The following is a 22916-nucleotide window of genomic DNA, read 5'->3' on the forward strand; positions in this document are numbered from 1 at the left end:
TGGCACAGGAGGAGCCCCCACCCCACACCTGATCGCTTCGCTCCCTCATTTGTTTGATTGTTCTCACTACCGGCTAATTGACAAACTTGGCATCTCTACTGGGTAATAAAAGTATGTCCTGGACCTTACATGTGCAATACCCAATTTTCCTAATCCGCCAAGCATTAATGTAATATTTGGCGCGCCATACCTTTATTGCACGAGAGATAAAAACAAAAAATGCGAAAATGACGGGGCCGGCGCGCCATACTTTAATTGCACGAGATAAAAACAAAAAAATGCGAAAATGACAGGGCGGTGGTGGTGGTGAGAGTTGAGGAACTGGTTTATTCAATTACTGTCCAGATGATAAATCTTGTATTCCAAACTACCTATCGAGGTACTTTACTTTTTTTTTAATTATGTGATCAATTGGGAACGTTTTAGGATTACTACGGATGTTCAGTAACGCCCTACTAAACTAGCTAGGCTAGGCCTAGACTACCTACACTACCGTGCCACGGCGTGCCAAGCAAGGAGCCAACGACAGTAGGCCTAGCGAATCTATACGGTACTACTACTAGTCTAGCAGTCATTGGCCCTTGGTTGGCTTAGGCTTAGCCATCCTTTACCTTACTGTAGCTCGCTGGCTTGCCTGAAATTTTGTTTACGTTCACCATACAGTAGTACTGTAGGCTAGATTAACCACATTATTAATAATAATTAGGCCTAGGCTAGGCCAAAAAAAAAATAATTTTTTGTTTGCCATTCTTTTTTAAAACATGATAAATAGGGGCAGGCGGGAGGAAAAAGTTTTTTTTTTTTTTTTTTTTAGTACTCATCAGATTGAATAAAAATAAACCAACAGAGGTCTAGAATGGCAATGTCTTACATCAGGGAAGAACTTTATACTAATTTGTAGGGCATCTGGCAAAAAATAAAGATAAATTTTAATTTGTAAAGAAAATGCTAAAAAAAACTTTTTTTAAAGTTTCTTTTGTTTTTTCCGCCCCTATTTTTTTCAATTAGGGGCAGGTGAAGGAGGGCAAACAAACCATTTTTTTTTACCTTATCACATATTGATTGTCAGCTACAGTCTGTCATCTCAACAAGCCCTCTCACTTACTGTACTGTAGCCTACGTTCCCCTACCCATCAGCTTCCCCATTCCCACCAATCAGCTTCCCAACCCATCAGCTTTCCCACCAATCAGCTTCCCCACCAATCAGTTTCCCCACCAATTTCAATGCTCTTACTGTACATACCACTGGAAATTTTCAAAGAAAAAATATTAATTTATATTAACTATTTCCATTCACTTTCATTGTGTTTCTAGAGTATGAATAATTGTCTCCACTACAGTACAAAATTTGTATACATTTTTGTTTATAAAAGGACATATGTGTTGATTGTGTGTTCATTGAGAATATTTTTTTCTTTTACATATCTTTTGATACTTTGTAATTTACAATACTTTATTCGCCCACCAATTTGAGACCACCTTTAGGACTTGATAGTTTGTGGTGGTCTTGGAATATGATCTCCAGTTAGAAGTTAGCTTTAGTGTTAAAAGATTAAAGTCAGTGTTTAGCTGCCATTAGCCAAGTAGCCAAATCCTAATAAAAGCTGAATTTTGCTCAATATTTCTATTCACAATTAGCCAAAAGGCTAATGGAATTGATGCTAATTTCTTATATTCTTTTGTTTATTGCAAATAAAATGTCTACATTCCTTGGAAATGAGGTCTTGAATTGCAGGGGTCTCAAATTGGAAGGTGCTCTGTGTATATTTTTACGTATCAGTCATTTTCCAATTGATTGCAAATAATGAATGAATGAATGAATGTATTATTTTTTTTCATCAAGCACTGTTTCAAAATGGAAGATGATGCAACTGTACTAGAGGGGTTTCTCTGCCCTATGTGCAAAAGGAACTTGAATTCGGTTTACCAGCTACAAGCTCATTTTGAAGAGGCACATGGTGCTGAGGAGAAACTTGGGGGCCAACTCAGAGGGTTTTTAGGTGAGAATTTTATGATTACAGTAAGTACTTTTGATCTTCATGAAATAGTTGGTATATAAATGCTGTAATAATGTATTTATTCTTCAATGTTTCCAGGAAAAGCTAAAAGGAAGATTTTAGGGAAGAAAGAAGATTTTGACTATGATGATGGGTACTCGTCACCCTTTCCTGCCTCTCACTCATCTGCGTCAGGTAGTCTGGATAAAACAGGAGAAGAGGGAACAGATCCATTCACATGGGCTGCAGAATTTGGTAAATGATAATTGCCTCATACATTTTCAACTAGCATGTTGTCCAGTGTACAACATTACAATTTGAACATCAGATTTAATGTACATTTAATGTGTAGGATGTACCTGCAAATTATCTGTTACTGGTATTGGCTCAAGTAACCGTCTTCAAGACATACAGTATGGTGGTAGCCATTAACATGAAGTTGGCATTTGGATAATACTACTTTTGAAACGTATTTCGGGATTGACATACCACCACAATGTAACAGCACACAAAACAATGTTAAAACAAAAACATAATGTTGAAATGGTGCGGGAGTTAAGAGATTTCGGTTGGAGCAGGTCTTCATGGTAAAGTTGCATCTAGCAAGTTGGCGTTCTTGTATAGATCTATCCAGTTTACTGATGAGATCTCACGACCTCTTTGTTTACACTGTGTATCAACATGTCTTTTTTTTTATTTTTGCTGTCAGTGAATCAATCAATCAATTATAGTAAATACCAGTGTTTTAATATTGAGCCTACTATGTCAATGATTGTTAGTATCAACCAGTTACTCTCCGAAACATTCCGAAAACACCCAGCATCTGTAAATCTGCTGCTATGACCATGGAGAAATTGCTTCCTTAACGCGCTTCTCTCAGTAGGTAATTATAACAAAGAATATAGAAAGTAAAGTGAGAGCACAGTCCTGTTTCTAAATATCACTATATATTGTTGTAATAAATTGTGCCTGCTGCACAAGTGTGCCCCCCCCCCACTCAAAATATTAAGATCTGTTTCTACAAACTGTCGCCTTCTTTAAAGAAATTGTATTGTAATAAATAATGTTAAGCGCAACTCTGTAGTAGTGCTGAAGGTGTACATAAGGAAGGAACGAAAAATTTGATTGGCGCTTGTGGAACACTGATAAACAAACAAAATTTGCTGTGTACTACTGGGTTACCAAAAGTGTTAACCGAACACAGCGGGCGTACAGAGCCGTATCATTTGTTTATGCTCAACATAGTTTACTGTGTATATATCTTTATGTTCTAAACCCTTTGGTAAATAGTTTAAACCAATTGCACTATGCTGCAACTACTGTATCATAAAACATACAAGTGATTGTCTCTTTATTTTCTCTTTTATAAGGTGCCACTCGCAGCCACATCCAACTTTTCAAATCAATTAGAGGCTCGAGGATTAATCACATTGTTGTTGAGACAAATAAGTTGCTATTCCGCTTGGAAAAGCTAGTGCAATTTTACGATACAGAACCGGAAAAGTCGAAAAGGAAAGGTAAGATTTCTACACCTGAGAGGTCATTGAGCCATGGAATAGTCGTTAGGGTGCTATTCTTCTTCACCGAGAATCTGGGGTTCAATCCAACAAAATTCAAATACCTGTAGTAGATTTTTTTTAAACATTTGTATTACTAGCCAAAATGCATGTAAGTTATTGTTAAGATTGAACTCTAGTATTAAGCTCTGCCAAAACTATCACATTTTGTTTGACAATAATATGTTGTATGCCTAAATATGGTCATGATGACATCATATTACCATATATAGGCACATCATCACTGGCTATGTTCTCACATAGCAGCTAACGGTTAGCAGGATCCGGATCCTGCTAACCGTTAGCTGCTGTGCGTCCATACGAGAAAATCCCGATCCGGATACCAAGAATATGATGATTGAATCACTGGCCAATAAGAAACTGGGATAAGATACCGCTAATGGTTAGCGCTAACCAATCAGGCGTTCTTACACAGGTGCTAACGGTCAGCGCAAATGGTTAGCTCCCGATCCGGATACTGGGGCTCTCGTGAGAACCATGCTCCAATGTATGAGCAAACAACAGTTTTGTGTTCAAGAAAATTGGATAATCTCTGGATAATTTGGATCGAGCTTTAGTTCAGGACTATTGTATAAAAAAATCCAACCAAACAACTCTATAAGATAGTATAATACATAATCCGAGTATCGAAGTACACGCCATCGTGTCGGGATTCAATATTTCGACATTAATTATGTCATCATCAGGAATGAAACAACTCTATGTCACTGTGCTTGGGCAATCATTTGGACTTTTATCATTTATGCTATCTACTTATAATTAACATCGGTATCATCATTATCATTATTGTCATGTTCACTACTATCATTAACATCAACTCTCTTAACATCATATTGTCAACACCTATATCATCATCATTATCATTGTCTGTGTCGTAATCATTCATCATTCTTTAGTAGTGATTAAATTTTGGTGCAACTTTTCCTTCAGCCTATGAGAAGTCTGTTGTACCCTGGGCACCGGACTCGGACGTGAAATTCTGTCCAAGCTGTGGGATAAGGTTCAACCTAGCTAACAGACGCCACCATTGCCGACTCTGTGGCAGCATTATTTGCAAAGATTGCTCTGGGTTTCTTGAAGATGACCTTTGTGGTAAGTTGTGAACTTGCAGGTCATTTCAGATTGTATAGATCATTGAATGCAATGCGAAGTGGTATTACTGTAGTGTGAAGTGCTGAAGCCTGGTTGATATATAGCACTATAGATACGTCTAACATATTATTATTTATTTTTTTGCGTTGTTACATTGTTAGAATGTCTCATTGAATTTGACTGTTAAGGGATATATAACAACTGCCTCGATTCCATTAATAGTGTATTTTATATTAATTTTATTTTTAATACATTTTTGTTGGATGTAATGCATGGAAAGTTGCTAAAAAAGATAGAGCCTTAATCATAAGCACTGTGCCTTAATACGGCTTAATATTATATTTATATAAATGTCCACACTTTTTGTATTTGACTTTATAAATAACTTAAATTTTTCCTATCACAACCACTACTATAAACTTTTTAAAATATTTTTAGGCAAGATGTTTGTGATTTCTATACATTATAAACATAGACCAAGCAAAAGAAGGTTCACATTGGCAAAGCTCTTGCTTTAGTCTGTAAAGATTATTAAAGATGTTTCTGGGCCTACACTTGTCTGTTTTTGTTTTTCTTTTGAAATGTTTTTGTATGGCGCTTTGTTCCTCGTAGAGCGCAAATACTGTATATAGAATGTTGAAATAAAATAATATTTAAATGAATAAATTATAAATTCTAACATGGTGTATGGTTTATTGAATGACAGCGAAAGTTGTAAAATTCAAGAGATCTCCGTCACGGAGGCTCCCTGGCAGTAAGAAGGATGAGGAGGAGTCCGGCTTGCGTGTCTGTCAGAACTGTGAAAAGATGATCTTAAGAACGCATCAGCAAAACCAGCAGGATGTTTCCAGAACAGACATCGTTCAGCTTTATGAGGTTAGAGGATGCATTAGAAATTTGAGACAAATTTAAGAATTATTAATCATCATACACAGCATTGATGTATCTAGCGAGTCTTGGGATAGTGGGGGGCTAATTGGGGGGTGCGCAAAGGTGGAGTGGGGCTCGATGATTAACTAAGGGGGCACAACATTAAGTTAGGGGCACTAGGTCACAAAATAAGGTGATATTCAACCATTTAAATGTGTTTTAATTTGCTTCTGATATTTTCAATGTGGCAATGACGGGGAGGCACCAAATTTTTTTGGAGGGACATGCTCTCCAAACACCCCTTAGATATACGCCACTGTGTGACATTACTATAATAAGGTCTGTTTACATGGTCAGTTTTGAGTGACAATTGTCACAGGCATTTTTACATTATATTTTATTTTCATTTATTTCAGAAACTTTCAAATGTGAAACAGAAGATATTAGCAGAGACACCAAGATACAATGCCATTGCTGAGTCTTTAAAGTGAGTAAATATTTATTGTTAAGTAAAAATTATGTACAGTATCTTTGTGATACTTATTATTAGTAATATTTTAGCATACATGCAGCACCTCACTAAATCAAGTAACTTTAATGAACCTGATTTGTAGTAATGGGGTCAGTAACTGCCAAATATATAAAATTGCATTTTTAAAAATGTTGAACATAAAATAAAATGTTAAATTACACACAAAAAATATTAAACTTCCTTTAAAACAAGATATATCTTGTTTAGCTGAGATTATTCGGAACTGAGCCAAACACGATTGTTCAGTGTTGAACTTGTAGTGATTATGTTACCATAAAAATAAAGCTCTTCTACCACACATTGATATCTTTAATGTTTTCTTTATGTTGATTTTCAGTTCTGGTGAGATGGATCATGATCTTAATTATGCTAATGAAGTCAGAGGTCAAGTTCTCAAACTTTTTGACGTAATGGATTTAATAAGGTAAAGTAAGCACAACCAAAAATAACCTCCATACACTATATTATTATTTATTGTTATGTTATAATTATTAAATAAATATTCTACATTAAAGCTAGGAATCCATTTGTCCGATTACCATTGCAGCCCTGTCCGATTACCATTGCGGTGTGTTTTAATCAACATACCTGTAACTGTTTTATAAAACGAGAGTGATTCCATTGTTGCAGTTGTGTTTGTCTCCATAACATGTGGTAATTTTAATCGCTCCAGGGGAGGGGTTCATCTGTTTTTATTGCAGTCTGCTGTGCGGTGTGATTAATTAATGCAAAAAGGCCTTTAAATCCACACGTACATGGAATGTAGAAGTGGTTGGCGCATCGGTTGTGGCTTGGACTCCCAACCTTGAGGTCGGGGGTTCGAAACTCTCGCTGTGCAAGTCGCTTGTGTCCTTGGGCAAGGCACTTTATCTACGGTTGCCTCTCTCCAGGCATGGACCAAAGGAACAGAAGTCACAAAAATGAAGGCACAAGAGAGTGAACACTCTGGTAGTGGTACAGGTGGTAGTGGTGAAGCTAAAGGGTGGAAACCACAGGTTGTAAATCAAGCCAAACTTGATGCTCAAGATGACCCTTTAGAACAACAGATCACAATTATCAAGAATTTCCTGGAGCAAGCCAGAAGGGCTGGTAAAATGGATGAGGTGAAGATGCTCGAAGACAACCTAAGAGATTTACAAAAAGAGAAATATTTCCAAAAGTTAAAATAATTGTATTTTTTTTTTTTTTTTTTTTTAATTGTTTATAGATATGAAATATATTTAAGGCAGTGGCTATTGTTACAACAGTTACAAATTTATTCCTGTGATTGGATTTATTTCATCCTAATCCAATCAATACATACCAACCAATCAGAATTAGGAATTGGATTAAGAAGGGGTTCTCAACTGGCAACCTGGGGGGCCATCTCCGGCCTGCTAGTGCATGTTATGTAGCCTGTGAGAAAAATCCGAAAATAATATTTTCTGTTGGGCTTAGGCCTTTATTTCTAACCTTAATAATTTTGCATTCAGCTTTACTGACAAGACCTGTATATATTGCCCCACAAATTGTTGTGATTTAATGAATAAAATTGGTTGAGCTATCGCAGCGAATAGCAAAGAAAGGAAATCATAACACGCCAACTTTCCGCTAAGGGTAACTTTATGCCAAGGGTAACTTTCTTAGGTCAAGACAACCTGTATGACCATCTAGTGGCTTTTTATTTTCAAAAAAATTCTAATTTCCCTTCCCCCAGTTAGCACATGTGGCACTTATATGGCCATTCATATTTATTCAATGAACAATTTTGTCTTTTGTGATATAACCCCTGGTTTAAGACTAGTGCAACAAACGCCACTGCCTGTATTTTAACAGTAATATTGTACGCTACTTGTTTATTTGGATTCAACTTCAGCATAGGTACTGTATATGATTGGCACTCACATCCCTGGCAAATTAATCCTGGATCTGCCAATTATCTTTTTTTAATAATAATATTTTTAAGCTCTTCCTAAACTATTCAATTTTAATGAAAACATATGACTTGCCTAAATATGGTCATGATGACATCACATCATGACCATATATAGGAACACCATGACTATATATGGACATACAACAGTTGTTTGTCAAGAAAAATTTATATTATGAACAGAGCCTTAAACGTACTTGGTATTTTAATATTATAGTGAATTGATGATACATGCATTCTTGACTGAGTACACGTACCATGGATGCTGTTCATACTGTACATTAAGTAAATTTCATGTGTGCATGCGTTTGTAACTGAAAATTGTTATTATTTAATTTACATTATAATGTATCATAGTTTTACTAATGTTTTCTCTATGTGAAAGCAATTGCTTTGCTTTTATTGTAGTTATTTTTAACAAATTGTATTCAATAGCTACCAAAGAACAATATTTTTTGAATATATATTTTAACCCCAGAACAAGTAATTTTGCTGTTTGTGTTCATGTGTTGTAAGAACCAAAATTTGTCCTTGTTCTGCTTGTGTGCTTTAACTTTAATGTTTGTTATTAAATAGAACAAATTATATTTCTTTTACAGATTCATGAACCCTGTTCTTTAATATGACCATTAAACTCTCAGCTGGTTATTATGAGACCATTTTAAAAGAAGATAGGTTGCAATACACAAATTAATTAATTATGTTTCCATCTTTATGTTAAAATATGTTCATTTTGCTAATTGTTAGGTCATAAACTGTATTATAGCAAGACACCTTGTCTCAGTCTTAGCTTCCATGGAGACAGTTAATATTATTTTATTAAAAACTGTAGCAGGTTTAAATGCACTTTATTTTTTATGTGCACACATTAAGACATACAGCCCCTCACTACCCCTTCCCCACCACCTCCTCCACCACAAAATATCATTTACACAGTAACAATGCATTTGCTTCCTCATCCTCTACCCTCTTAAAGTCCTCAGTGGCAGATTCAAGATTAGGGGACCTGGCCCAGGCCCCCTAAATTTTTACAACTTGCAAATAATAAAGAAAAAGGAGTTATAATCAAATAATTAGACCTTTCATCTGTGAAAGTCCCTCCCTGGCTTGGCCTCTCTATTTCAAGGTCCTGCATCTGCCACTAGTCCTTAATTATTCTGGTAGGACCAAAAGTAGTAAAAAGTAAAAGTAGTAGTAGTTGTGGAACTTGTTAACTTTATTTATTCGTGAGTCACCTTCTGTCACCATTTTCAAAGAACGACTTAAAACCCACTTATTCTCGTCCCTTTAATTTTTTTTTTTTTTTCTATTTCCATGCCAGCTAGCTTTTATAGCTTTAACTAGGATAGGTGGCGCCCGAATCCGAGATGGCCGAGACTCAACAGGTGCTGACTGTAGTTCAATTAGATTGAACCCTAGCGATGAGGACGTATCCCCATACTTCGGTTTGGGTGCTGGCATGGTATTCAAATTTCACTTCTTTTTTATTTTGTGGTTTTGGTTTCCGTTCCATCTTTACACTTGCCTGATAGCGCTTAGAGACTTTTGTATTTTGCGCTCTATAAATTAAAAACCATTAACCATTAGTCTGTATGTATTTTGTGTCTAATAAGGCTTGGGCATTCAAATGCCTTTTTTGGATTGTGGAATCTTGTAATTCACTATAATGTCAATCGTGTTTGATGCATGACATAACATTCCTTTCTTACTTACAATAGTAGGCTAAACAAATACCTGCTTTAATGTTTATTTAATGGTAAATACAGTACAGTATAAATAACTTTGTATAGAGTGTATTCATATAATGTATTGGTCAAAAACAATATTGATCCAACTGTTCATCTAGATTCATTATTTTTTATAATATCACGTTAAAAATATATTCAGTCAATCAATCAAAATATTTAACTGTATAGGGCCAATATCCAAAAGTGTTCAGTGACACTGTCACATTGTAATAGAATACTCTTGAAAAAAGGAAAGCTTTCACATATTGCTCCTGAACACATTCACACTTGGTGAGTTCCATATTTCAATGGGCATGCATTGATCTTTCATGCATTCTTTACATAATTAATCTAATAATTTTACATATTAAATTATGCCAATTTAAATATGAACTATATTGAGCCACTTTACACAGCATACACTGCAACTACGTAGAATGTCGCTCACCATAGACTTTTTGTCTATTTCCAAATGCCTTTGCACGACAAAAATATTCTTACCAATCACTGATTCTGGTCATTCTTCGCTGAGCATGTAAACTACAGAACAAGCCATAGAAGTCGGTCGCGTATGTAGGCCTATCACCCATTAAACATAATAATCAACCACTTATAATGTATCATTAACCACTAACGTAACATTAGCCACTAATGTAATAAAATTACTAACGTAATAAGTCATTAACCACTAACGTAATGACACTTTAACCACTAACGCAATAAAAATTAATCATTAACGTAATAACCTTGTTTTTACAAGGAAACTTTGGACTTCTGTACTCAGAATACCATAAGGATAATTTCAGTAAAATTTGGATGCAGTTGAAGCATTTTTATATGACCAGGGACAACAATTTGTATACTTGAGAGAACATTTTTTTTAAGTCCAACGTTTGCTTGTAAAGAGAGTTAAAAACAATCACCATGTTTTCTTGTTATTACGTTAGTGGTTGATTTATATTACGTTACTGGTTAATAAAGTTTATTACATTAGTGGTTAATAAAGTTTTTTAAGATAGTGGTTAAAGTGTAATTACGTTAGTGGTTAAGGACTTTATTACGGTAGTGGTTGATTTTGATTACATTAGTGGGTAATATTACGTTAGTGGTTGACTTTTATTACGTTAGTGGTTAATATTACCATGATCCAAGGCTGAGAAGGCTCTAGTACCGTAAGTAGGCATTGCAACACCGACAAGTCTTACTGTAGTAGACCCCTTATAATAATAGAGTTGAACTACACTCATAGACTTGAACTCCTTTTGTGACAGAACATGTCTAAAATAAATAATAATTAGGCTCTACAAAATTAGGAATACTGTAGGCCTTTTTTTTAGGAATTTATTGTCACTCTCGCGTAGGCCTACATTGATACTGTACCAACAAAAAAGCTTATACGAAATGAAATGTGTTTTACTTGACGTAAATGCACAGTTATATAAACCTGTCTCACACCAACATAAGAATGGAATAATAAAAATAGTACAGTAGTAGTAATAATCACAAGTATAGAGTAGGCCTACACCATCAACAATATAATAACAATAAATCAAAGTTAAGTATCTGCCTAAAAAATAAAATATCTACAGTATATGTACTGTAAGTGTGTAGATATATTATAGTAATAATGATAATAAGCAATTATTATATTCATAATTATAATTATAATGTAGGTGATCTTTAGTGTATCCGAATAAATATTTAGTATTTTGTGTAAGTTATATTCTGCATCCAGTGACGGCGCCAGCGGGGGGAGAGGCATTGGGCTTAAGCATATAAGAAATATCATTGTTTTATTAACGAAAAATCTCGTTTTGGGAGGAGGGGACACCCCCCCCCTTACCCACTCCCGGCTCAGGCCTTCGGCCCTTAGATAACGCTGCGAGCTATAGTTACACCCATAATACTTAGCCCCCCAGTCGGACATCATATCCACATCTAGATGTGTATAATAGACAGATACTAGAGCCGCCACTGTCTGAATCACGGATAATGTATCCGAAATCATGAAGACGCACACAGTCGGTAACGTTATAATTAATTGTAAAAATTATCACACATTGTTCGTATATTTTTAAGTTAATGTGATGCCTTATAGAAACAAGTCCCATTACCTTCAATAATGTTTATAAATGTTTATTGATGGTCATATCATCATCGTTATCGTCACCATAGGCATTATTTAATTATTATCATTGTCATGATAATTATTAGATCTATATTACTGTGCTTATGTACTTGTGCGTTTACGTCAAGTAAAATACATTTCATTTCGTACAACTTATCAGTATTTTTTATGTTGGTGATATACAACGTACGCCTGACTGACTGACAGTACATGCCTAAAAAAATAAGGCCTAGACCTATACAGTGGCGGCTCTAGGATATAATTTATGTGGGGGACAAAGATGTCCAACTAGAAGGGGTTGGGGGGGCTAAGTATTTATGGGTGTAACTATAGCCGAAGCCCCTCCCCCCCGCTGGCGCCGCCACTGGACCTATAATGTTGTTTTGTTTGTTTGGTTTTTTTTTTGTCTTTTTTTTGTAATTATAGCTAGCCTAATCATTACTCATTTCAAATATATTATTTCAGAATTATTTAAGTCTGTGGTGTTCAACCTCTTCATCATAAGGCATAGTATTACGGCTTGTCTGTGAAACCTACGCCTGCATAATATTAATGTCTACTGGTACTCGCTATCGCATCGCATGTCATCGGCACTGTCTTATAAACTGCTCTGACAACAATAAGAACGTACTAATAAATATTTATGATTTATTGCCGAATCAGGAAGGTGATATTTTAAATCTGTATCGCCACCAATTGCCACTGCCTCAAACGTCCAGGCTTAATTTTTCAGACAGTTCACTTCTATCTTTAACTTATGACGCCTCGCATCATTCCTCCAATCGGATATATTCTTACAACTTACAGGAGAGATGATTGCAAAATGTCTACTGACGCCACAAGCAGGAAGTAGACCCAAAATAAAGCTACAGTATTAAATCCTACAAATAATAATCATCAAAATAGCATTGCAGTACCCGTTGTTACTTGGATTAAACATAGCCTCAAAGCGAAAGCTCGTTGGTAAGTAGTTATGACACCAGGCTATTTTTCTGGAGGTCGTAGGTTCGATTCTCACACGAATCGCTTGCGCAATTTTTTCACAAGTATTATGAAACGTACTGAGTATTTAGTGCGATAATATGTCCGATAGGGCAAAACATCACTCCTTAAAACTTTAATTGAAATAAAGTAACTTCATCTTTACTGATGTACCGTATTTGTTGTAACAAATTTGTTGGAGCTTGTAACACATATTATGAGTTTGTTGGTATGGTTGTCATCATCATCATAAATAATATCATCATCATTTGATAATCATATGATCAGCGAAATGAGAGATGTTTATTTGAAAGTTTAAAAATGTACATCGTATTTATAAACAATATATGATTATCGAGAAGGTATAGTTTTAAATATGATTTTGAATGCAGGTAATTCCTCTGCAACTCGACTGGTGTGGGTGTCTCTATGCCACTCTACCTGCAAGCTAGTTCTTTGATCTGCTGCCTTCATGATGGTGATTCATATCTGTCTGAAATATTTATTTATAACTGTGTGTGGATCATCATCTCATGATTATGGTATTTTCGCTCAAGATCTGTCGTATGTTATGGCGTACAATGAATCTCAAATAAACTTTAATTACATTCAAGCTCGTAAGAATTTTAATTATACATTACACACAAAAATTACTGCGATAATAACAGATTTTAAATAGGTCGTCTATCATTTTAACTAATATTGAAAAAAAACGTCATTAACATCACCAAATTTTACTACTATTCTCAAAAACCACTAATACCAATATAGCAAATGTTAACGCTATTTTGAATTAAATAAAGTACAACACATAAAATTTTTCGAGAAATTTCTAGGTTTATGGCCTTAATCATCACATCCTTCAATGTTGTTTTAGTCTTTAAAATAATTATGAAAATTCGTAAAAATATTTTTAGAAGTTGATGTTTTAGCAATTTTAGAGACCAGTTTGATTGAATTGTTAACTGGTATTTATTTATTCATAACTTCAAATATGGACGCATTTTAGAAGTGTAATATGACCAGTTCCTGTCAAAATGGAGACGGCTGCATGGACTTTTGGCTTCATAATCAATTTTCCCAGCTTCTTCGTTTATTAAAACTAAAAGGAATGGTTCACAAAATGATCAAGGGTCATTTTGTGAACTTAATCCGAATATTATTTCGTATCACTGTGTAATACACCAGATTGTATTACGGTGCTCAAGTCTTGGAGATCATTATGCAAAAGCCATGCAAGATGTCATGAAGTTGGTGCAGAGTTTGACGATTTATTGTTACATAACAACGTCCCGTGGCTCAACAAGGGAAGAGTCCTAGCGCGTGTGGAATTTAAGAAAGCATTTATTAGACTTTCTTTGGGAACCTAAGTCACCAAAATCGAACCTTACTTGAGAACGAAGAACAAATGCACGTGATTGCATTTTTAACCGACATCACAGGCCAGATAAATAAGCTGAATACACAAATACAGGGCAAAGAAATTGCAATCACTGATTTGTTTTCGAAAATCAACAGTTTTGTTAAACAACTGGGCGTATTTAGAGATGATCTGAAAGTCAAAACTTTCGTGTATTTCACAAAACTGAAACAATCTGGCTGAGTTAAACAACTGGACGTATTTAGAGATGATATATAATTTTCGTTACCCATTGACAGCGGTAAGTTTACAGTACCTACCGGTAGTCAATAAAACCCTCTCCCATTGACATAATGTAGGCCATCTCAACTTTAATACCTGTCTCTTATACACATCTAGATGTGTATAAGAGACAGGAACAAGCCATAGAAGATGAGCCACATCTTCCAAACTTAAACGTTTGAAATGTCATTAAATATAACAACTTTAAAACATCTAGTAAAATACACACTGCAATGCACAAACTTAACTATCACGAATTAAACTCATTTTCTATGAGCCGCATCTTCTAGAGCTACCAGGCCTAGACAAGCAAAGGTTTTAAAACAGTGTTCAATTATAATTTGCATTGCTTTCATCTGGTCCTTATTTTTGTTAAAATTTTCTTGCCTCATAACAAAACAGGGTATTCTATTTAACTTCTGATCTAGGAAATTTTTAGAGCAATACCATTTTGTAACTGATTTTGTAATTGCTTTAGCAATGTTATATCCAATCATTTTCAAGTAATAGGCAATTCTATAACGTATTTTACTCAAAATTAATCAGCAAGCAGAACAAATTAACGTAAAACGCAATATCTGAAATGAATAATAGAAACATGCCCGATAAACAAACTACAATATCACTAGAGTAAAGCTTAAATGTTTTAGGGACTTTTTTCAAGCATTATACGAGTAAATTGTAAATTTACTGACAGGTTGTTTATATTTGAATTCTATCATTCCTAACAGTCAAATTTTGGCTCGAACATAGACGATATAAAAACGCTTAAAGCATCTCATGTCTATTTGAATTATATGAATTCAACATTCCATCCAAAATATCAAGTTTCTTTTATTATTTAATCCTCCATCATAATGTGACTTACATAATGCTATAGCTTTCCTTCCAATTTATTTAAATAGGAACAAGATATTATAATCGTATCAAGCTTAGTCCTTCAACAAAAAGTTATATGAAAAAAGTGTCTCTAGTGGCGGGATTCAAACATGCAACCTCTCGCACAGATTCTAACCCCAGGCTCATACTACTGACTGAAACGCTCATAGTTAAGATATCATCATCATCATAAGGACAAAAAAAGTAGTTGTGTTGCCCTTAAATGAAAAAAAAAATCGAGATCGTGGGTCGGTCGGATTTATTTTTTTAAATATACCTGAAATAGGATAGGCCTGAAACTGCAGTCCCTATATAAAGACCCTACCTAGGCCTAGGCCTGAGGACTTCTATTTGCGCGTGCATCTACGGCCCGATTTTGATTTTCTATTTTAAATGCATGTCTGTTTTAGATCTTGTGTTCTAAATGTTAATTTCGGAAATGGTATTTCTCGAATTTGTACTTGAATAATTTTTTTTTCTTAAATGCCGACCCGATTTTTTTGGAAAATTTCTGTGGGCGACCCTCATTATTATTATTTTAATTATTATTGTTGCTGCTAATATTATTGTTGGTTATTGTTATCATTCTAACTATTGTCATTAATTTTATTATTATTAATATCATATTATTATTATTATTACTATTATTATTATTATTACTATTACTATTATTATTATTATTATTATTATTATTATTATTATTAATATTACTATTACTATTATTATTATTATTATTATTATCATCATCATTAGGGGTCATTCACAATTTCCAACATTTTTCAAAGCGTACAAACAGTACCCTTTTTCGCTACCCCTCCTTCCCCTCTGAAAGTGCACATAAAAATGTTGATTCTCAATTTTTTAATTGAAATAAAGTGTTATCTTTGGTTACATAAAAATGTCTATTATATTCATGGTTGCATAAATTGGTCACAACAATTATTATAATAATATAATAATAATAATAATAAATATTATTATTATTATTGATATTATTATTATTGTTGTTATTTTTATTGTTATTATTGTTGTTGTTAATGTTATTATTATTGTTATTATTTTTATTGTAATTATTGTTATTATTATTATTATTATTAGTTATTAATTATTTATTATTATAATTAATTATTGTCATTCATTCCGAATGGAACTAAGATTGCACCATGCCAATTGTAATTGAAATACGCATTCACAATGCCTTCTTTCAATCATTACCAGCTGATTCTCTTTCACTAAAATTAACATTTCTTTAATTTATTATAAATTGTATGTTTTTATCATATCTTCCTTCGCCAATTCCCAGGTAATTTTTTTCCATCCATCTGGAATATCCGCTGGCAGACAATCGTAGTATTCGGCAAGTTCTTTGTTGTATGTTGCCATAAACCACTTCCAGTAAAGCTGTGCCTCACACTCCTTCGGTTGGATCTTCCAGGCCTTGTAGTATGGATTCAGACTTTGGTAGTCTTTGTGACGGTGCCCAAAGATACCAGTGTCCTTGTTAAAGAACCTCGAATCATCTGACGTAACAGACGTTGTGCACACGTCGGTAACTAGTTTATGATTTGACCTATAATGATACCCAGACACTCCTTCTGGTCTATGAAACTCTGTACGATGGTCGTCATATCTGTTGCTCGCTTGGAGATCACTGCCCGCTTGGAGATCACATGGTGCTTTGCAGAATGGACACAATTCACGGCAACCGAGAAGGTCTTTTTCAAAAAACTGTCCACACGGCTCCTGTATGGCAGATAAGATACCAGCCTCTTCAAATGTTTTTGTAATTTGGTCTTTAGATTTCCTCAGTTCTGTTAATACCATCTGCTTAAACTCTGCCTCTTCAATACCCCCGTCTTCGTTAAAACATTCTAATTCCTCTTTAACATCCAAGTGATCACCAATATTTTTAATTAACTTGGGCCACCAGTCGCTAATAGTAATCTTGCTTTTTTCCTTAGAGTCTTTGCATGCGGAATCAATGGCTTTCTCCGCTATGATCGAAAGGTCATATAATTTCTGACAATATATTTCTTTCAAAAGCAAGTTTCTTTCATTTGAACTCACATCTTTTATATAATTTCCAATATATGTCTTCATACATACGTAAGGATCTGGTAAATACTCTCGAAAAGAGTTGAAGTCCCATTTCTCTGCAATATCAATCAACATCTGTGCATGAAAGGACATCTTATTTGCAAATGTTCTTTTACTGGAAGTACGCAAGTGATCGATAACTCCAGTTTTACATTGAGTTGGAAGACACTTTCGAATAGCACTTTCCAATTCTCGAGATACCAAAGAGGCTGCTTTAACGCTTGTTTCTATCATCGTACATTCGTCTCTAAAAATTTGCCACAATCTGTCCTTTTGAGTCTTCATGTAGAATCTCAGATCATTTTCTTGCCTGTACTTTTCTTTTAAATTGTTTAACTTCGGTAGCAATGACCAGACAATACGCATTTTTATACGAAGTACTCCAATGTCCTTGAAGGTAACTCTTTCTTCAAACTCGTTCGATAGATGTTCTGCCAAGAAATCAAAGAGATGATTTCCAAAGATATCATTGTAGTTATTTCCCTCAATGCCATAAATTCGAATCATTTCTGATACCTCTGATCGTAAATTTTCTGTAATTGACTTTGCAGTGTCGAGGCATGTTAATTTACTAACTGCACGACAAGAAACCATGTTTACATTTTTTTTATTCCACAATCTGGAATCCAGATCATCTTCAGTTACAAAGGCTCCAGAATAAGTCGACTGCATAATTTCAGTTACTGGTAAATTGGCTTCGCCCATGATCATACGTCTTATTTCACTGTGATGGCATGAATGAGCTGATCGAATTAAGTTTTCAAGAGAAGATTTAATATCAACGTGTAGGCCTACCCTTAGAGTGGGTACACTAGAAATCCAAGTCTCCCACTCCTCATCAAACTTCACTCTCAGATCTGAATCAGAAAGTTCCTTGTCACGGAATGCTTCAGCTAAGCTTTTAGCCTTTTGTAAAATATCCCTTTCATGCATTTTCATACTTGAGTCGATTTCGGCCCTTCCAATGATTTTCTTTTTAATAGATTCAAATTCATTATGTAGTTCTTTTCTGATATTTTCACATAGTTCAGTCATGTTTGATTCTGTTCTAGCTTTCCACTGACACGATTTTGTTTCTCTTGAAAAATATTCTCCCATGCTGTTATTGAAAGTCGCAACATCTTCGTTGAATTTAGCAATATACTGGTGTAGTGTTGTATGACCAAGCTCTGCTATCTCGTTAGCTGCAAGTTTCTTACATTTTGTATGTAGGTTGTCGACATAAATCATTGCGTTTCTTCTTAATGTACGAGAATGTTTTACATATTCCAATTCCAAAGCATTAAACGCCAGCATCTCGATTGTATTTTTAAAACTGAATACAAAGTTTTCACATAGAATTGCTTTCCAAAGATCTGCCAGCCTACATTTGAAGTCTTCCACGGATTTAGCTTCAGAATCTTGCATGGATTGTATGATCTGCCTCTTGATTCGACGAATACATTCACTATATTTTGGATTAGGAGGTGCCATTGGTGGATCTCCTTTCCACAGACTAGAAACATACATCACATGTTTATGTTCCTGAAATTGAATAACGTCGGAAAATGTTTGTATTCTGTCGCTGCAGTTTTGTTCTTTTGCAGCATAGAGAGTGATTTCATCCAATATTTTCTTTATTGTCCTCTTCTGAGTGGTATTCATATCGGACGCTGTAACATTTGTTATATTTTGGTGTACAAAAATACAACTTGGTTTAATGTTCACACTTTTCATTTTGATGAATGCGTAAACAGCAATCTGAAGAATGTCTTGCATTTCAACTGCATTTTCTCCCATTATATTAATGATTGTAGTATCAGCTAAACCAATCGTAAGAGTGGCAAGCTCGTTGTCACGGTTGCTATGTTCAATGCTTGCTAACTCTGGAGCACGTAAACCTTCTGTGTCAACTACCAAAATGTAGTCACAATGAGTATTCTTTTGCAAAGTCTCGTCAAGTGGCACCAGCTGGGCAAATATGCCTTTAGTACATCTTCCTGCGCTAACATCAAACTGCAAGCCAAACATTGCATTAAGCATAGTTGATTTTCCGCTACTTTGAACACCAAGTATTGATAACACAAACAATCGTTTATCTCCAATATTTTCTTGTAAAGACGTAAGTACGGCCTTAATCCAAATGAGTGGAACATGGGAGGCGTCACCATCCATCAATTCTAGAGAATGCCCGTGGAGTAACATTTCTGCTGCAACGGCTGGAAATTTACGAGTTGAATCATCCAGACACTTTAAATGTGATTTCATTTCGTATATTTGTCCAATTTCTCTACTAAAGTGTTCTAAGCCCAATGCAAGATTAGAAACCTTGATTGCAAGGTCATCAAGTTCCTTTTCTTTAAATCTCATTTGTGGTGTTTGCCTGTTTTGATTTTTTTGCAGATCGTCACATAACTCCTTCCATTTGGTATTGTAATCTCTGCGTATTTGTTGTGTATCAAAGCTACACGTGTACACCTCTGTTTTTATCTTAATGTAGCTATGAAAATACTTTCTCTCTATTACTGGATATGAGCAAGACCTGCTGAATTGTTCAAGTATAGGTATCGGAATCTCGTCACATACTTTTTTCTGCTTTTCTCTCAATGATGTAATATCAGATTGTATCTTTTCAAAGTACTCCTCTGTTTGCATTTTGCCTTTAAGTTTCAATCGATACTGTTCTTTTTTCTTCTCTCCGATATCAAATGCAATTCTTTGCAGAGGTAAGCCTTGTTGTTTTTCTTTTTCAGGCGGATTTAAATATTTAAATATCCCGTCTGCGTTCCTCTTCGCTGCTAAACAGTCTTGGGTGATTTCGTCAACATGAAATTGTATACTTTCATCTGCAGCCCAACTTTCAATACCTCTCAAATAAACATCAGAATAACCATTTTCTGTAAAAATAAAGTTATTGAGAGAACCTCGGATTTTCCTAATCATCAGTGATTCGGTGTTTTTTAAGGAAGAAATCAATACTGGTTTTTGTTTTTCTATCTCGGAAGATATATGGAACAACTTTTGAATTGAGTCTTTGATAAGTTCATTTGGTTTTCCATCTAATACAAGGATTAAATTGCCATTTTGTATGTACAGTGATTTAAGTAAGTCACTGTCTTCTTCCTCAAAGTCGTTGGAAGACGTGAATGCAATAGTTGCTGCTGATATTTCTGATATAAATGATGTTTGATCTTCAAGGTTAAGTGCGTTTCCTCTCAAATTTATGAACGTAAGCGCCTCAGGAAAGATATCTTCTTTTACTCCATTTGGAAGGTACCATGCCATTTCCAATAAACCTTTTGATATTTTTTTTTCTAAAGATCCACCATTGCATTCACAGTGAAAGAAAATGTCATGTTTTAGACTGCTAATGACATTGTTGAGTATTCTCGATTTTGATATACGCGGTCTACCCAAGCGAATGGCCGACACAATTGGCAATGGAAATACAGCCATTAACTGCTCGCATGATGGGTTTGTATGCGTTTTCCATTGCTTTTTTACTGTTCTCATTGCCCATAAAATCATTTCACTTTCATTTGGGTCAGTGTTAATTGGTAATATTAATGGAATAGCAAGCTGACACATTGACATTTTCTCTACCAAAATTTGTCTTAAAAAATCGTCACAGCACAAAAATAGGGCCACAACTGCGTCTAAAGGGCTTACATCTGCTGAAGTGTCACCGCAGCTCGTTTCATCTGAATGAACTTTCAGCAAAGACAATGATTCTTCTAGTTCAGACAATGAGTCTTCTAATTCAGAGAGTGTCGATATGTTCTGGTTCACTTCAAAATTTCTTCCTTCATAGTTGCACACGATGAGATTTTGCAGAATAAACCAAGGAATCTTGCCAGGATCTTTAAGATCCTTTGTTGAAATTTCATTGTCTGAAACTGTCAATGCTTTTTCACGAGTTATTTTTTGGGGGTAATAATCCTGTAGATTGAGCTGTTCAATAACTAAACGAAAGTTACCACTCAGTTGCCGTCTTACTTTATGGTAACCAACATTTCTTTCAACCTTAATGGAAGCCACGTGCTTAGTGCTTCCAATTGCTTCAGTACTTACACTTTCAGAATATGAAGTTGAAATATAAGAGCCCATTTTACCTAAATCGTAATACAATGTAGGTTGTCAGATCTTACAGATGTCTTTTTCCTCCGTTTTAATTTCACCTAACAAAAGATAAGAATGATTGATCATTACATGAAGAAATAAATAATATCCATGTTGATGAATTATACAAATTAATTTAAAAAGACATTGATATAATAGAACAATTTAAACAAACAATTTCCAAACGCTTTAAAATATTATGATTAAAAATTATTAAGAAAGCATAGGCATAATAGTCATGATACCTTCGTATATCTGTGCATACACCTGTCTCTTATACACATCTAGATGTGTATAAGAGACAGACCAAAATGTAGTCACAATGAGTATTCTTTTGCAAAGTCTCGTCAAGTGGCACCAGCTGGGCAAATATGCCTTTAGTACATCTTCCTGCGCTAACATCAAACTGCAAGCCAAACATTGCATTAAGCATAGTTGATTTTCCGCTACTTTGAACACCAAGTATTGATAACACAAACAATCGTTTATCTCCAATATTTTCTTGTAAAGACGTAAGTACGGCCTTAATCCAAATGAGTGGAACATGGGAGGCGTCACCATCCATCAATTCTAGAGAATGCCCGTGGAGTAACATTTCTGCTGCAACGGCTGGAAATTTACGAGTTGAATCATCCAGACACTTTAAATGTGATTTCATTTCGTATATTTGTCCAATTTCTCTACTAAAGTGTTCTAAGCCCAATGCAAGATTAGAAACCTTGATTGCAAGGTCTGTGAAAATAACGTTAACTACCGTAAAATTATATTTTAACGGTATCTTGTATAATAAAAATACGATGTTGTTGATTTGCTGTAGCCTAAATTACCGGTATCATATCGTTTTTCTACAGGTTAAAATCGCCATTGTGTTTCAACGTCAGAGCTCGAAATTTAAACTATAAATTGGTATAGATTTACCTACCTTAACCGTTAAGTAGTGTTGTAGTAATAAAGAAAAGGAATTGCTATGTAAATATACGATGAATTCGTAAATTTAATGTGTTTGCTGGTTAGTTTTACGTCGTCATATTACTGTTTTCCGAAATTTAACAGGTCAAAATCAATATTTACGTTAATTAACGTTGGAGTTCGTAATGTTCATTTATAAACTGGCGTAATTTTACAGTACAAAATATTGTTTTAACAAGTACTATGAATTTTAACGGTATTTTGTATAACAATGATGAGACTGTGAACTCACATTTCGCGATGTTAAATAACAGTTCATTTTCGCGCGTAAAATTAACATTTTTCAGTAATTTTACGTTCGCCGTTATAATCCTACTATCAGTAAAAAAAATGTCTGTTATTTTACGTTTACTGAAATCCAATTTACTGTAAAAATAACGCAACTACAGTAAAATTGTATTTTAACGGTATCTTG

At 34.7% G+C, this 22916-nt stretch overlaps 2 protein-coding genes across 2 annotated transcripts in view; one reads left to right on the forward strand and one right to left on the reverse strand.

Annotated features, from left to right (window-relative positions):
- Positions 1-260: 260 nt before the first annotated feature.
- Positions 261-7530, forward strand: LOC117119613 (rabenosyn-5-like). The gene is made up of 11 exons (XM_033264447.1): positions 261-383; positions 1382-1387; positions 1841-2000; positions 2097-2252; positions 3368-3514; positions 4505-4666; positions 5373-5542; positions 5953-6023; positions 6406-6492; positions 6699-6702; positions 6959-7530. Exons 3-11 carry the CDS (start codon positions 1856-1858, stop codon positions 7235-7237), a joined length of 1221 nt encoding a protein of 406 aa, XP_033120338.1. The 5' UTR covers positions 261-383; positions 1382-1387; positions 1841-1855; the 3' UTR covers positions 7238-7530.
- A 9064-nt stretch (positions 7531-16594) lies between these two features.
- Positions 16595-22916, reverse strand: part of LOC117119614 (interferon-induced very large GTPase 1-like) — a 17769-nt gene continuing 11447 nt past the window's right edge. The window contains exon 2 of the mRNA XM_033264448.1: positions 16595-21591. Coding sequence (XP_033120339.1) covers positions 16595-21520 — 4926 coding nt within the window. The 5' untranslated portion in view covers positions 21521-21591. The remainder of the gene's footprint in view (positions 21592-22916) is intronic.

The sequence above is a fragment of the Anneissia japonica genome, unplaced genomic scaffold (genome assembly GCF_011630105.1).
Source record: "Anneissia japonica isolate Jap-2015-1 unplaced genomic scaffold, ASM1163010v1 scaffold287952_len401801_cov160, whole genome shotgun sequence".
Taxonomy (NCBI): Eukaryota; Metazoa; Echinodermata; class Crinoidea; order Comatulida; family Comatulidae; genus Anneissia; species Anneissia japonica.